The 13,829-nt window shown below is 45.4% G+C and overlaps 1 protein-coding gene across 3 annotated transcripts in view; it reads left to right on the top strand.

The window, feature by feature from the left end:
• LOC129820697 (DDB1- and CUL4-associated factor 6-like) overlaps window positions 1–13,829 on the top strand; it is a 68,905-nt gene that overhangs the window by 26,118 nt on the left and 28,958 nt on the right. For all 3 annotated transcript variants that reach the window (XR_008754228.1, XM_055877562.1, XM_055877560.1), the window contains exons 8-10: window positions 964–1,057; window positions 10,096–10,218; window positions 10,414–10,743. Coding sequence is in view for 2 of the 3 variants with exons in the window: in XM_055877562.1 (XP_055733537.1) it covers window positions 964–1,057; window positions 10,096–10,218; window positions 10,414–10,743 (547 nt within the window). In the remaining variant the exon portion in view is untranslated. The remainder of the gene's footprint in view (window positions 1–963; window positions 1,058–10,095; window positions 10,219–10,413; window positions 10,744–13,829) is intronic.

Here is a 13,829-nt window from a genome sequence, read left to right as displayed (position 1 = left end):
TGTGTTGTGTGGTGGCTGCTGGTGGTGCACTGAGATGACCCAATGACCCTGAGAGGTCAGGGGGAGGAGCGAGGAAGAGAAGGAGGAAGAAAGTTTGAGCAGGATAATTCAATTTAATTGAGAGAAGGGGGGTGAGGGCAAAGGGAGAGGGGGGGGGGGGGCACACTAAATGCCAGCAGAGAGGAAGGTGTGTGGGGGGGGGGGGGGGGGGTGTAAGAAATGTGCTGGATCACGGTCGGATAGTGTGTTCAGCTGTGTCTGGTTTCACCCAGCTCTGCTCCCACATGCCTTTCCAAATACAGTGCCTGGCGCGGGCAAAATTCCGTCAACCACCCCACCAAAATAGACCAGGACGGGGACTGTAGGGCCTGCCAAGGAGTTTGCCTCTCCTCTTTCTCTCTCTCTCTTCTGGGCCCTCCATCGCTATCACCCCTTTCTCTTCCTCCTTTACCCATCATCTTGTTACTCCTGCGACCCTACTTGAGCTCGGGTTCGCTTTCTCCCCCCTTCAGCCCTCTCATCTCACCTTTCTTGTTTTCTCTCTCCTTAGCTGCCCCACCTCTGTCTCTCTCTCTATGCAGTTGTCATTCTCTGTCTCTGGTCTCAGTGGAAGTTGTTCTCATTCTCTTCCACGTTCTAAATCTCTCTTTCTCCACTGAAGCTGGCTGTCCCCGTCTCGTTCTGTGCCCAGTGGAGGAGCAGAGGCACCTGTGTTGGGTGACCAGTTCCCTGGCTCTAAGCCTGTTGTCCTGTGTGTTGGAGATGTCCAGAGGAAAGTGTGTAGTGCAGAGAGGGGTGTGTGTGTGTACTAAATAGGACAGTAACAGGGACTGTAGTGCAGAGAGAGGAGTGTGTGGGGGGGTACTAAATAGGACAGGGACTGTGCCATGTTTTGCATGCTATTTTTAACTGTGCTTAGACTTGACAGCCTGTTTTTTTTATGTTTTGTGTGTGTGTCCACAGCTGCGGCAACCCCCAGTGAAGCGTCTTCGTTTACGAGGTGACTGGTCTGACACCGGTCCGCGAGCTCGTCCTGAGAGCGAGCGAGAGCGGGACGGTAAGAGTACACAGAATCTCACACACACACACACACACACACACACACACACACACACACACACACACACACACACACACACACACACACACACAGGCACATACATTTTCTCTCTTATTTCCTTTCTTCTGTATTGCCTCCTGTCTCTCCCTCTCCTTCCAAATTTCAATTCCATTAGGCTTTATTGGTAAAAAAAAAACAATAACTCTCTCTCACACTCATGCTTTGTCTTATTCACACACACCTATATATCAAATCAAATTTATTTATATAGCCCTTATTAGATCAGCTGTTATCTCAAAGTGCTGTACAGAAACTCAGCCTAAAACCCTAAACAGCAAGCAATGCAGGTGTAGAAGCACGGTGGCTAGGAAAAACTCCTTAGAAAGGCCAAAACCTAGGAAGAAACCTAGAGAGGAACCTAGAGAGGAACCAGGCTATGAGGGGTGGTCAGTCCTCTTCTGGCTGTGCCGCGTGGAGATTATAACAGAACATGGCCAAGATGTTCATAAATGACCAGCATGGTCAAATAATAATAATCACAGTAGTTGTCGAGGGTGCAGCAAGTCAGCACCTCAGGAGTAAATGTCAGTTGGCTTTTCATAGCCGATCATTGAGAGTATCTCTACCGCTCCTGCTGTCTCTAGGAGTTGAAAACAGCAGGACTGGGTCAGGTAGCACGTCTGGTGAACAGGTCAGGGTTCCATAGCCGCAGGCAGAACAGTTGAAACTGGAGCAGCAGCATAGCCAGGTGGACTGGGGACAGCAAGGAGTCATCATGCCAGGTAGTCCTGAAGCATGGTCTTAGGGCTCATTTCTTCCGAGAAAGAAAGAGAGAATAAGAGCGAGCATACTTGACTTAAATGTAAATGTAATACTTAAATTCACACAGGACACCGGATAAGACAGGAGAAATACTCCAGATATAACAGACTGACCCTAGCCCCCCGACACAAACTATTGCAGCATTAATACTGGAGGCTGAGACAGGAGGGGTCAGGAGACACTATGGCCTCATCCGATGATACCCCCGGACAGGGCCAAACAGGCAGGATATAACCCCGCCCACTTTGCCAAAGCACAGCCCCAACACCACTAGAGGGATATCTTCAACCACCAACTTACCATCCTGAGACAAGGCCGAGTATAGCCCTCAAAGATCTCTGCCACGGCACAACCCAAGGGGGTGCGCCAACCCAGACAGGAAGACCACGTCAGTGACTCAACTCACTCAAGTGACTTACCCCTCCTAGGGACGGCATGGAAGAGCACCAGTAAACCAGTGACTCAGCCCCTGTAATAGGGTTTGAGGCAGAGAATCCCAGTGGAGAGAGGGGAACCGGCCAGGCAGAGACAGCAAGGGCGGCTCGTTGCTCCAGTGCCTTTCCGTTCACCTTCACACTCCTGGGCCAGACTACACTCAATCATAGGACCTACTGAAGAGATGAGTCTTCAATAAAGACTTAAAGGTTGAGACCGAGTCTGCGTCTCTCACATGGGTAGGCAGACTATTCCATAAAAATTGAGCTCTAAATTCTAGGGACAAGTAGGAAGCCTGCGTCTTGTGACCGTAGCGTACATTTATACCAGGTCATTTACCACCTTCACATGTGCAGTCTCAGTGCTATGATGGGGTCTAAAACCAGACTGAAGCATTTCTTATACATTGTTTGTCTTCAGGAAGGCAGTGAGTTGCTGCGCAACAGCTTTTTCAATTTTTTTTGAGAGGAATGGGAGATTCGATATAGGCCAATAGTTTTTTATATTTTCTGGGTCAAGGTTTGGCATTTTCAAAAGAGGTTTTATTACTGCCAGTTTTAGTTAGTTTGGTACACATCCGGTGGATGGAGAGCCATTTATTATGTTCAACATAGGATGGGCAAACACAGGACGCAGCTCTTTCAGTAGTTTAGTTGGAATAGGGTTCAGTATGCAGCTTGAAGGTGTAGAGGCCATGATTATTTTCATCATTGTGTCAAGAGATATAGTACTAAAACACTTAAGGGTCTCCCTTGATTCTAGGTTCTGGCAGAGTTGTGCAGACTCAGGACAACTGAGCCCTGGAGGAATATGCAGATTTAAAGAGGAGTCCGTAATTTTCTTTCTAATGAGCATGATCTTTTCCTCAAAGAAGTTCATGAATTTATTACTGCTGAAGTGAAAGCCATCCTCTCTTGGGGAATGGTTATTTTTAGTTAGCTTTGCGACAGTATCAAAAATAAATGTTGGATTGTTCTTATTTTCCTCAATTAAGTTGGAAAAATAGGATGATCAAGCAGCAATAAGGGCTCTTCGATACTGCACGATACTGTCTTTCCAAGCTAGACTTCCAAGAAGACTTCCAGTTTGGTGTGGCGCCATTTCCGTTCCAATTTTCTGGAAGCTGGCTTCAGAGCTCGGGTATTTTCTGTATACCAGGGAGCTAGTTTCTTATGACAAATGTTTTTAGGGGTGCGACTGCATCTAGGGTATTGCGCAATGTTAAATTGAGTTCCTCAGTTAGGTGGTTAACTGATTTTTGTCCTCTGACGTCCTTGTGTAGGCAGAGGGAGTCTGGAAGGGCATAAAGGAATCTTTCGGTTGTCTGAGAATTTATAGCACGACTTTTGATGATCCTTGGTTGGTGTCTGAGCAGATTATTTGTTGCGATTGCAAACGTAATAAAATGCTGGTCCGAAAGTCCAGGATTATGAGGAAAAACACTAAGATCCACAACATTTATTCCATGGGACAAAACTAGGTCCAGAGTATGACTGTAGCAGTGAGTAGTTCCGGAGACATGTTGGAAAAAACCCCACTGAGTCGATGATGGCTCCGAAAGCCTTTTGGAGTGGGTCTGTGGACTTTTCCATGTGAATATTAAAATCACCAAAATTTAGATTATTATCTGCTATGACTACAAGGTCCGATATAGGAATACAGGGAACTCAGTGAGGAACGCTGTATATGGCCCAGGAGGCCTGTAAACATTAGCTATAAAAAGTGATAGCATAGATTTCATGACTAGAAGCTCAAAAGACAGTATTATAATTTTGGGGGGGAAATTGAAATTTGCTATCTTAAATGTTAGCAACACCCGGGATGCACGGGGGATATTGTAACGGATATTGTAACCAGGAGGTGAGGCCTCATTTAACACAGTAAATTCATCAGGCTTATGCCATGTTTCAGTCAGGCCAATCACATCAAGATTATGATCAGTGATTAGTTAATTGACTATAACTGCCTTGGAAGTGAGGGATCTAACATATACACACACACCCGGATAACTCTCTAAGTCTTTTCCATCGCCTCCAGCTCTAATCTCTCCCACAGAGCCCTGCCACTGCCTCTCATTGCTAACGGGGCCTATCTCTGTCCACAGGGATCTCGTTAGCTTTAGCTCTCACTGACGCACAGCTTATACCGGGCCCAGTTGAGACTATGATGAAGCTGCCTCTTGCTATCACAGACCTTTATCGATGTTAGGATATTGTAGAATAAGGAGAAGGGGAATTTTTCCCCACCAGGTCAGCAGTTATAATGTCTGGATGATGCAGTGGATTGGTAGTCCGCTGTTGGCTATTGAGGGACCTATATGGCAAGCAATAGCCTGATATCATTAACTCAATCTGGCCCAGGCAGCACTGTTCATACTGTCAGGGGTGTGACACAAGGATTCTCTAGACCAGGAGTCTCCAACATTTTTCTAGCATGAGGGCTACTTTAAAAGAATGAACAGCTGCCAGCTACTAAGCACATTCTTCTCCTCTTCCCTGGCTCCTTAGTGTACAAGAGAAAGTAGTGCAATGTTTTCTGTCAATATACCTGATAAACTAATGGTTAATAAACAACTAAGGGGGTCCTTAAATAACTTTTTTTCCTTCCAAATTGTAAAAAATAATTGTTTTATTTTTCCTGGTTTTAGATTTATTTTGCTTTTCACACTCAAATTTACAATTGTTCATAGAAAAACAACGAAATTGGATGTTCTGAGTCCATGTCAATGCCTAAAATGGGGAATGGAAACGCTTTAGGAAGTAAATCTAAGCAAAGAGATGTAGTCAATCCACTAATACTAAACATGTGCATTTAACATAAAAACAACTCTGTTTCTAATACAACATGTATGTACGTGGAGTGTGACTCGAAGAGCGTGTTAGGTGCGGACAACGAAGATGGCATCAACAAGTAGTTATTCAAACATGAACTGTATAGCGCCAGGCTGTATGAATTGGCTCCCAAAAAATGTTCCCCGGTAAACTACCATCGGCTGCCCAAGGACACAACTTTTGAAGAAGTGGCTCCATGTCCGGAAGAGGAAGGACGTCCCAGCTCGAGCTAGCAGGACCTGCAGACAGCACTTAGCGGAGGCAGACTTCGCGATGAAGGGCACTTTCGATGCGGCAACCGGGAGTTTCCGAATGGAAAGGAGTCATAAGCCTACGTTGAAGCCCTCTGCTTGCGCCTCCATTTGAAATGGAGGGTTATGGTGTAGGGGTTACCGGCCGACCATCATCACCATCGCTGACTTTGGAGTCAAGCAAAAGCGACTGAACGGAGGAGGCAATGCAATGGAGCCAGAGGTAACGTTAACCAGGCATGTCTGTTGTTGACTAGGCTAGCGTTAGACGTCACTAGACAACTTTGTTGCAACTCTAGTTGAAGATAACTAGCTAATGTTAATTGCGTCTCAAGTGTTTTGTGTAACACCTTCACGGCAAATATCATTTGCAAGCAACTAACGTTAAACTGCAACTAAAATTGGAACACAGTTTATCAGTGTACCGCTGATAACGTTAGTTACTGTAGGTAGCTTCCACCTCAGATAGTCAAGTACTGTAATACATTTTGTTGACGGATTTGATTTTGTAATTTTTTGTTAACTCCACCTCATTTAGCTAGACTGAAGTTGACATAGCTAATGTTTGCTGGGAAAAAAATACATGTCCCTGTATTTGCTGTGTGTGTGTTGACAATATACAAGACAGGTAGCTAGCAAATGGCTACCCAGACTATTTGCAAATGTTTTCATCCTGGAGGAAATAGAGGAGGTACATGCAAATGCTAGTTTATGCAGTGATTCTTGAATATAACTATAGCCTAATAGATGCCTTAATTGTTTTCTATCAACAGGAAAGAACCGTTAGTACAGCATACAAAACTGACCCCTAGGTGCCAGAGTGTTCCTGTGCTGTGGTGGAGAAGAGGTCCACGGGACCATCACTAAAGAGCTCGGTGCCCAGCTAAATTGCACTCACGACCATCAGTATACAGCCGAGTCCTGCCCCTAAATGCCACAGATGGAGCTGACGGAGAGTGAGATCAGTGAAGACAATAACTAGCTGTATGAACCTGAGAGCTCAGAATCACAGTGTGAGCCGAGATATACTATCGATCACATTGGGGGAGCGAACTGGTGTTCCGAAAATGGAGAAGGAGCAGGCCTTTCAACAGCGAATTCAAAGATACACCCATCCATAAAGGGAATCTGAGTGGAATTGTTTTTCCACTGATTTTGAATAAATAAATAACAATTTAATTGGATGTGCTACCTTGTCCCGGTCCTGCTGTTTCGACTCTCTCTCAACCTCTGAATGCTTAGCTATGAAAAGCCAACTGACATTTGCTCTGAGTCGTTGAACTGTTGCACCCTCTATAACCACTGTGGTAATTGTTTTGATGTTTTAAAAGGGGCTTTTGTAAATACATTTGATTGTTTGCTGTGCTGGATGTCTGAGTCATGGGACATTTTTATAGTATCTGTAACATATTTGGGTGTGTATTTAATCAGCATTTTAACTTCTTAAAGTGGCAATTAGCAGTAAGAACAAAGTCTCCCTGCTTCTCTTTCGGTAAAAAGCTGAGGGATGGGGCTGGAGAAATGTAAACACTCAAAAGCAAGGACTGACCATCCATGATATCAAAATTGTAATCCTTTTCTATGATCTCTTTTCTATGATCTGTTTTCACTACTATGTACCCAGTTCGCTTTGGATAAAGGCGTCTGCTAAATGGCATATATTATTAAAGTCTACTTTGACTCAGCCAACTAGCTGCCCAGTGTAGATACCATTCCTTTCCAATAAATGGCAGACTAAGCTAGTTGAAGTCACTACTCTAGCGACAGGGACACGGGATTAGTGTGCACTGAAAGTAGGTTTTATCTTCAAAGCAAGTTTATCTGGTTACGCTTGAACCTGTTGTTATAGTGGACAAGCTAACTAATACTATTTTTACATAATGTGCAAAAATTAGGTCTATGTCTTAGGCCAGGCTAGATTTACGCTGTGGTCAAAGGCACTGCATCTCAGTGCTAGAGGCGTCACTACAGACCCTGGTTTGATTCCAGGCAGTATCACAACAGGCCGTGATTTGGAGTCCCATAGGGCAGCGCACAATTGGCCCAGTGTTGTCCGGTTTAGGGTTTGGCTGGGGTAGGCAGGCATTGTAAATAAGAATTTGTTCTTAACTGACTTGCCTAGTTAAATAATGGTAAAATAAAACCATTATTCAATGCCTTTGCTTCTGGCTATGTGCTCCTTACATGGAACCCAAACCGGCTGCTCGCGTGCTCCATCATGCATAAATGTATTTTGTCCCCCCACACTAAACGTGATCACGACGTGCAGATTAAAATATCAAAACAAACTCTGAACCAATTATATTAATTTGGGGGACAGGTCGAAAAGCATTAAATATTTATGGCAATTCAGCTAGCTAGCTTGCACTTGCTAGCTAATTTGTTCTATTTAGCTAGCTTGCTGTTGCTAGCTAATTTGTCCTGGGATATAAACATTGAGTTATTTTACCTGAAATGCACAAGGTCCTCTACTCCACCAATTAATCCACACATAAAACGGTCAACCGAATCGTTTCTAGTCATCAAGCCTCCTTCCAGGCTTTTTCTTCTCTTAACTTTATATTGCGATGGGCAACTATCATAAATTAGGTGCATTACCGCCACTGGCCTCGTTCGTCTTTCAGTCACCCACGTGGGTTTAACTAATGAGATTGCACATGGGTACCTGTTTCTATAAACCAATAAGGAGATGGGAGAGGCAGGACTTGCAGTGCGATCTGCGTCAGAAATAGAACTGATTTCTTTTTTAGCCCTTGGCAACGCAGACGCTCGTTGGAGCGCGCGCAATAATTGAATAATATAGATTTAGAAATGTATTTTGCAATGCTTGCACGCGTGACGCAAGAGGTGTAGTCAGCCTGTTATGGAAGAAACGACACGCAGGGATGAGACGCTGTACACCTCGTCCAGTTCTCCCTTGTGCCCATAGGGTGAACTGGCGATAAACTGCCAGCCTGTATGCTCTGCAAACAAAATCATAAGACAAGTTAGTCTGATACCAAATCACAATGTATTTATAATGAGCACGCTCCATTATTGGTTAGAATGAGTTTTCATGAATCATGATGCTGTCTGCGATTTGAACTCCGGTCGTCTATTCTAAAGGTAAATGTGTTACCAACGCGCCAAACAGTGTTGGAGATAAACATCGTTAAAGGATGCTGATTGTATATATTGAGCTCCTACCCACTACTGATGTTAACCTTAAACAATTTATAATCAAGCAGAATTACACCAATTATTTAACTGGCATATCGGCTGCTGACTGGTCAAGTAACCTCTTCTACCAGGAAGTCCTTCATAACGATTAGTGACACGTCCAATAAATACATCACCATCCAGACAGACTGACAGGAACCTCTGGATGTAATACATCACCATCCAGACCGACTGACAGGAACCTCTGACTGGATGTAATACATCACCATCCAGACAGACTGACAGGAACCTCTGGATGTAATACATCACCATCCAGACAGACTGACAGGAACCTCTGACTGGATGTAATACAGCCACCATCCGCTGGGATTTTGTGCTGTAGCGACCACCATCTCTTACATGACACACACTCATACTCTAGACATTATCTGGCAGCATCCCCACTCACACTAGTTTGTGTTTGCATACGACGATCCACTAGCTGAGGTGTTTCAGGCGGCATATCTGTGTTGTTACTGCTACGAGAACTATTTGATCTGGGGCAATGATCAGCTCGCCTAGTTAAAGGTTGAATAAATAAAATAAAAACTATCATTTCAAACATGAAAGGCTTCAGTAGGTTTATTGGCTCCCTAACTAACATTATTGGCTAACCTCTCCAGAAATAAGTCTCTCACTGTTGCAGCTTGCTATCGACCCCCCTCCGCTCCCAGCTGTGCACTGGACACCATTTGTGAATTGATCGCCAACCACCTAGCTTCAGCGTTCGTTCTGTTAGGTGACCTAAACTGGGATATGCTTAACACCCCGGCAGTCCTTAAATCTAAGCTAGAAACCCTCAATCTCACACAAATCATCAAGGAACCCACCAGGTACAACCCTAAATCCGTAAACATGGGAACCCTCATAGACATTATCCTGACCAACTTGCCCTCGCTACATATTCGTCGCCAGACCCACTGGCTCCAGGTCATCTATAAGTCTATGCTAGGTATAGCTCCGCCTTATCTCAGTTCACTGGTCACGATAACAACACTCACCCGTAGCACACGTTCCAGCAGGTATATCTCACTGATCATCCCCAAAGCCAACACCTCATTTGGCCGCCTTTCCTTACAGTTTTCTGCTGCCAGTGACTGGAACGAATTGCAAAAATCGCTTAAGTTGGAGACTTTTATTTGCCTCACCAACTTTAAACATCAACTCTCTGAACAGCTAACCGATCGCTGCAGCTGTACATGGTCCATCAGTAAATAGCCCACCCAATCTACCAACCTCATCCCTATACTGTTTATGACAGTTTGCGGTGGAATGCGTGGAAAATTGCATGTACTTTCAGAATTGTTTTGCGAGCTTCTCATAGGTGGGCTGTGAGCTACTGGTAGCTCGCAATCGACCTGTTGGTGACTCCTGCCCTAGACAGATGGTAAAGCGGGCAACAGTAACTTTGTGGGTTTTCAATGGAATGTTGTGCTGAGAAAGGACAGCCAGTCGTGTCATTCATGCTAACTCAGTTTCTGACCTCTCACCCCCCCAGGAGAGCAGAGTCCCAACGTGTCGCTGATGCAGAGGATGTCGGACATGTTGTCCCGCTGGTTTGAGGAGGCCAGCGAGGCCCAGGGCAGCCGGGGGACCACGCGCCCTCAGACACGCCCTACAGGTGAGACACTGGGACAGGGTAGTGGTTGGCCCTTTGCAACAGATCTATGATTAGACCTTATTTATTTATTTGGGCTTCACCAGTGTTTTGTTTATGAAAGGCAAAAAATACAATTCAATACAACAGATTAGAACTTTATAAAAAGACATGCTTCAGAAAAAGAATTACAACACATATTTCCTGAATCTCCTCCAGGCACTCTTCCTCGCATAGAGGGGGCCCCCACCATCCCAACACTCCCTACAATACCCCCTCCACAAGCAGCCAGAGCCCTAGAGGGCTCTGTGGAAATGGAGGCCTCCGCCGTCAACCCTGTACCTGTACCCCTCTCCAAGTCCACCTCCTCCTCAGGGTCATCGTCAACGGTTACAGCACATCCTCCGTCAACCTCCTCATCCATGGAAGGCTCGGTGCTTCCCTCATGCGCCCTCACCTCCTCCCCAGATTCAGAGCAGAGGAGTCAGGCAGACACTGCTGTGACCTCCACGCCAACACCTACACCCACCACAGAGGCCGCACTGTCCGGTAAGAGTCACGTAGAGAGAACACACACATACACTGAGTACTTAAATCAAAACTGACATTTTAGCTCTCCAGTTCACTAAGATGCAATTTTTCCCATAAGAGGGCTGAGTAATTGTCATCGTATTTGATTTGAGGAGAGCCAACAGGTGATTTACAGTTAAAGGGAGTGTATATTACTGGAAACTTTATACGTTTACCAATAAACTACCAGAATGTTCAAGTATAAATTACCAAAGTTAGATTAGATTGTCATAAATATTCTGTTAATTACCTAGATTCCTCTGACTTTTGTAAATTACCGGTCGCTTTCCAACCCTACTCACAGTAAAATGCCACTAGCAGACCATAACACGTGTGTGTGTGTGTGTGTGTGTGTGTGTGTGTGTGTGTGTGTGTGTGTGAGTGTGTGCAGACTATGGGAGTGTGTATAGTCTATAGGAGTGTGTGTGGAAGCTGTACCACTCAAGCAGCTGCCTTACCCTCCTTCTACTGTTTCCTTTATTGCCTCTCCTCCTCTTCTTCCTCGTCCCTCTCGTCTCTCCACCTCTCTGTCCCTCTCGTCTCTCCACCTCTCTGTCCCTCTCGTCTCTCTGTCCCTGTCATCTCTTTCTCCCTGTCGTCTCTCTGTCCCTGTCGTCTCTCTGTCCCTGTCGTCTCTCTGTCCCTGTTGTCTCTCTGTCTCTGTCCCTGTTGTCTCTCTGTCTCTGTCCCTGTCGTCTCTCCGTCTCTGTCCCTGTCGTCTCTCTGTCGTCTCTCTGTCCCTCCACCCCTCTGTCCCTCCTCCCCTCTGTCCCTCTCGTCTCTCCACCTCTCTGTCTTTCTCCTGGTCTCTCCACCTCTCTGTCTTTCTCCTGGTCTCTCCACCTCTCTGTCTCTCTGTCCTTCTCGTCTATCCACCTCTATGTCAGAGTACGGCCCTCATCGGCTGCCGGTAAGTTTAGTGTGTAGGCGCTTGCAGCGGCTGCTCCTGTTGGCCGACCCCCCAGGACAGAGTCAATCCTCTTCTTCCACTGCAGGCACTGAGAGCCAATCACAGGGGGCTTTTGCTGCTGCCACCAAGATGGCCCCCCCTACAGGTTACAGTCACTCCCCCATTGCTGACTACAAATGATCTATAACTGGGCTAATAACTCACTAACTAGCAAAGGATATGTACAAATGTGCACACGTGGCTACATGCAGCTCTTGCTTTGATCTCAAAACAAGGGCATTTACTCACGACCGCTTATGCTGTAAAAACAGTCCAGTTCAAAGTGAATGGCACAGATCCATATATGGCAATGGTCTATTTGCATATTGGCCTACTGCAGCTCTGATTGGTTATGGCGCACTGGTTTGTGTAGAGTACTGGCTGAATCATGCGTGTCAATGTAATAGAATCACTCTCCGATTCGTTCTGCCTACAACAAAATCTCTTGCATAGTTAGTTTTGTTTCGGTATGTTGCATTGAAAATTACTAATATTGCGTTGATTCGATCACAATTCCCAAAGTAAAGGAAAATGTTGATAGTGTTCACTCAACTTTCGGGAGTTTTCCCTGTTAAGTTCTTCTCTGCGCCAGCTGATATTTCTTATGTGCGGCAGTCACGGGTGAGCTGCGCGCCCGCTCATGCACGCAGCTTAAAGGGAACGTTGCTCCTGTCCCCACACCATACTCTCTTTTACCTCTTCTACCCAACTCAGCACTCCCTCTACCCAAATTCCATATGCCCCTCAGACTTTTAAAATTTACTACAAGCTCCACTCCGTTGAGCTACTGTCACTCCCATATCAGCTAAAAATAGAATGTCATCATGTTTACGTCATGGATAATAAGCACAGATCTCGCAGCTGTTGTTACCAGTAGCCTGGAACCACAAGTTATTACTTCTAAACAAATTAAATTGTGAAATAATATGTCTGTAAACAATTGTTGGAAAAATGACTTGTCATGCACAAAGTAGATGTCCTAACCGACTTGCCAAAACTATAGTTTGTTAACAAGAAATTTGTGGAGTGGTTGAAAAACGAGTTTTAATGACTCCAACCTAGGTGTATGTAAACTTCTGACTTCAACTTTAGATCAGATCAAGGAACCAAGCAAGGTTAATTTCCTACACAACACTGCCCCCACGGCTACGGAAGAAATGATACGGCGTGTTACAGTTTTCATGTGGCACGGGGGTACGTCGAATGTCGGAGCACACAAAAAGGAGCAACCCCTTTTGTGACGAAAAACAACACTGCACTATGCTCCGTTGGCTCCGTTTTGCATATTCTGTTTACTCCTCTTTACCCGTCACACACACAAACCCCCTTCCACCAAACATACACATCCCACCACCCCCCTCCTCTTTCTGCTTGGGTAGTCCTGCCTGTAGCTCCCCTGTATGGTGTGGCAGTGAGGTAGTTGGCACCCTCTGGCTGTGCAACACTGCTTCTGCAGCCCCTTGGCATCAGCAGCAGTATGAAGGGGTTGTCTATGTAATATATTGAAGACTATGGATGGTTATGACTATGGTTAAGATTATATGTAAAATGGCGCCGGAAGAAATGGCAGCAGTTTTACGGGCGTCGAACCAATTGTGCTATTATGTGTTTGTTTTTTCTCGTATCATTTGTAACTTATTTTGTACATAATGTTTCTGCAACCGTATCTTACGGCAAAAAAGAGCTTCTGGATATCAGGACAGCGATCACTCACCTCGGATTAGACAAAGACGCACAGGACATTCTCCGAACACCCGACAAGGCCAACATCCCAGTTACTTGCAAGAGGAAGAGACGCAGGTACAGAGGACACAGAGCAGGGTGCCTCGTTAGGATCCGCAGAAGGCGAGTGGGAAAGCTGCCATTACCGACAATATTACTCGCCAATATGCAATCATTGAACAATAAATTAGACGAGATACGATCACGAAAATCCTACCAACGGGACATCAAAAACTGTAGTATCTTATGTTTCACGGAATCGTGGCTGAATGATAACATGGATATTCAGCTAGTGGGATATACGCTGCACCGGCAAGATAGAACAGCACACTCCGGTAAGACGAGGGGGCCGGTCTGTGCATATTTGTAAACAACAGCTGGTGCACGAAATCTA

This window comes from Salvelinus fontinalis, chromosome 23, assembly GCF_029448725.1.
Source record: "Salvelinus fontinalis isolate EN_2023a chromosome 23, ASM2944872v1, whole genome shotgun sequence".
NCBI lineage: Eukaryota > Metazoa > Chordata > Actinopteri > Salmoniformes > Salmonidae > Salvelinus > Salvelinus fontinalis.
This window is presented reverse-complemented; position numbering and strand designations above follow the sequence as displayed.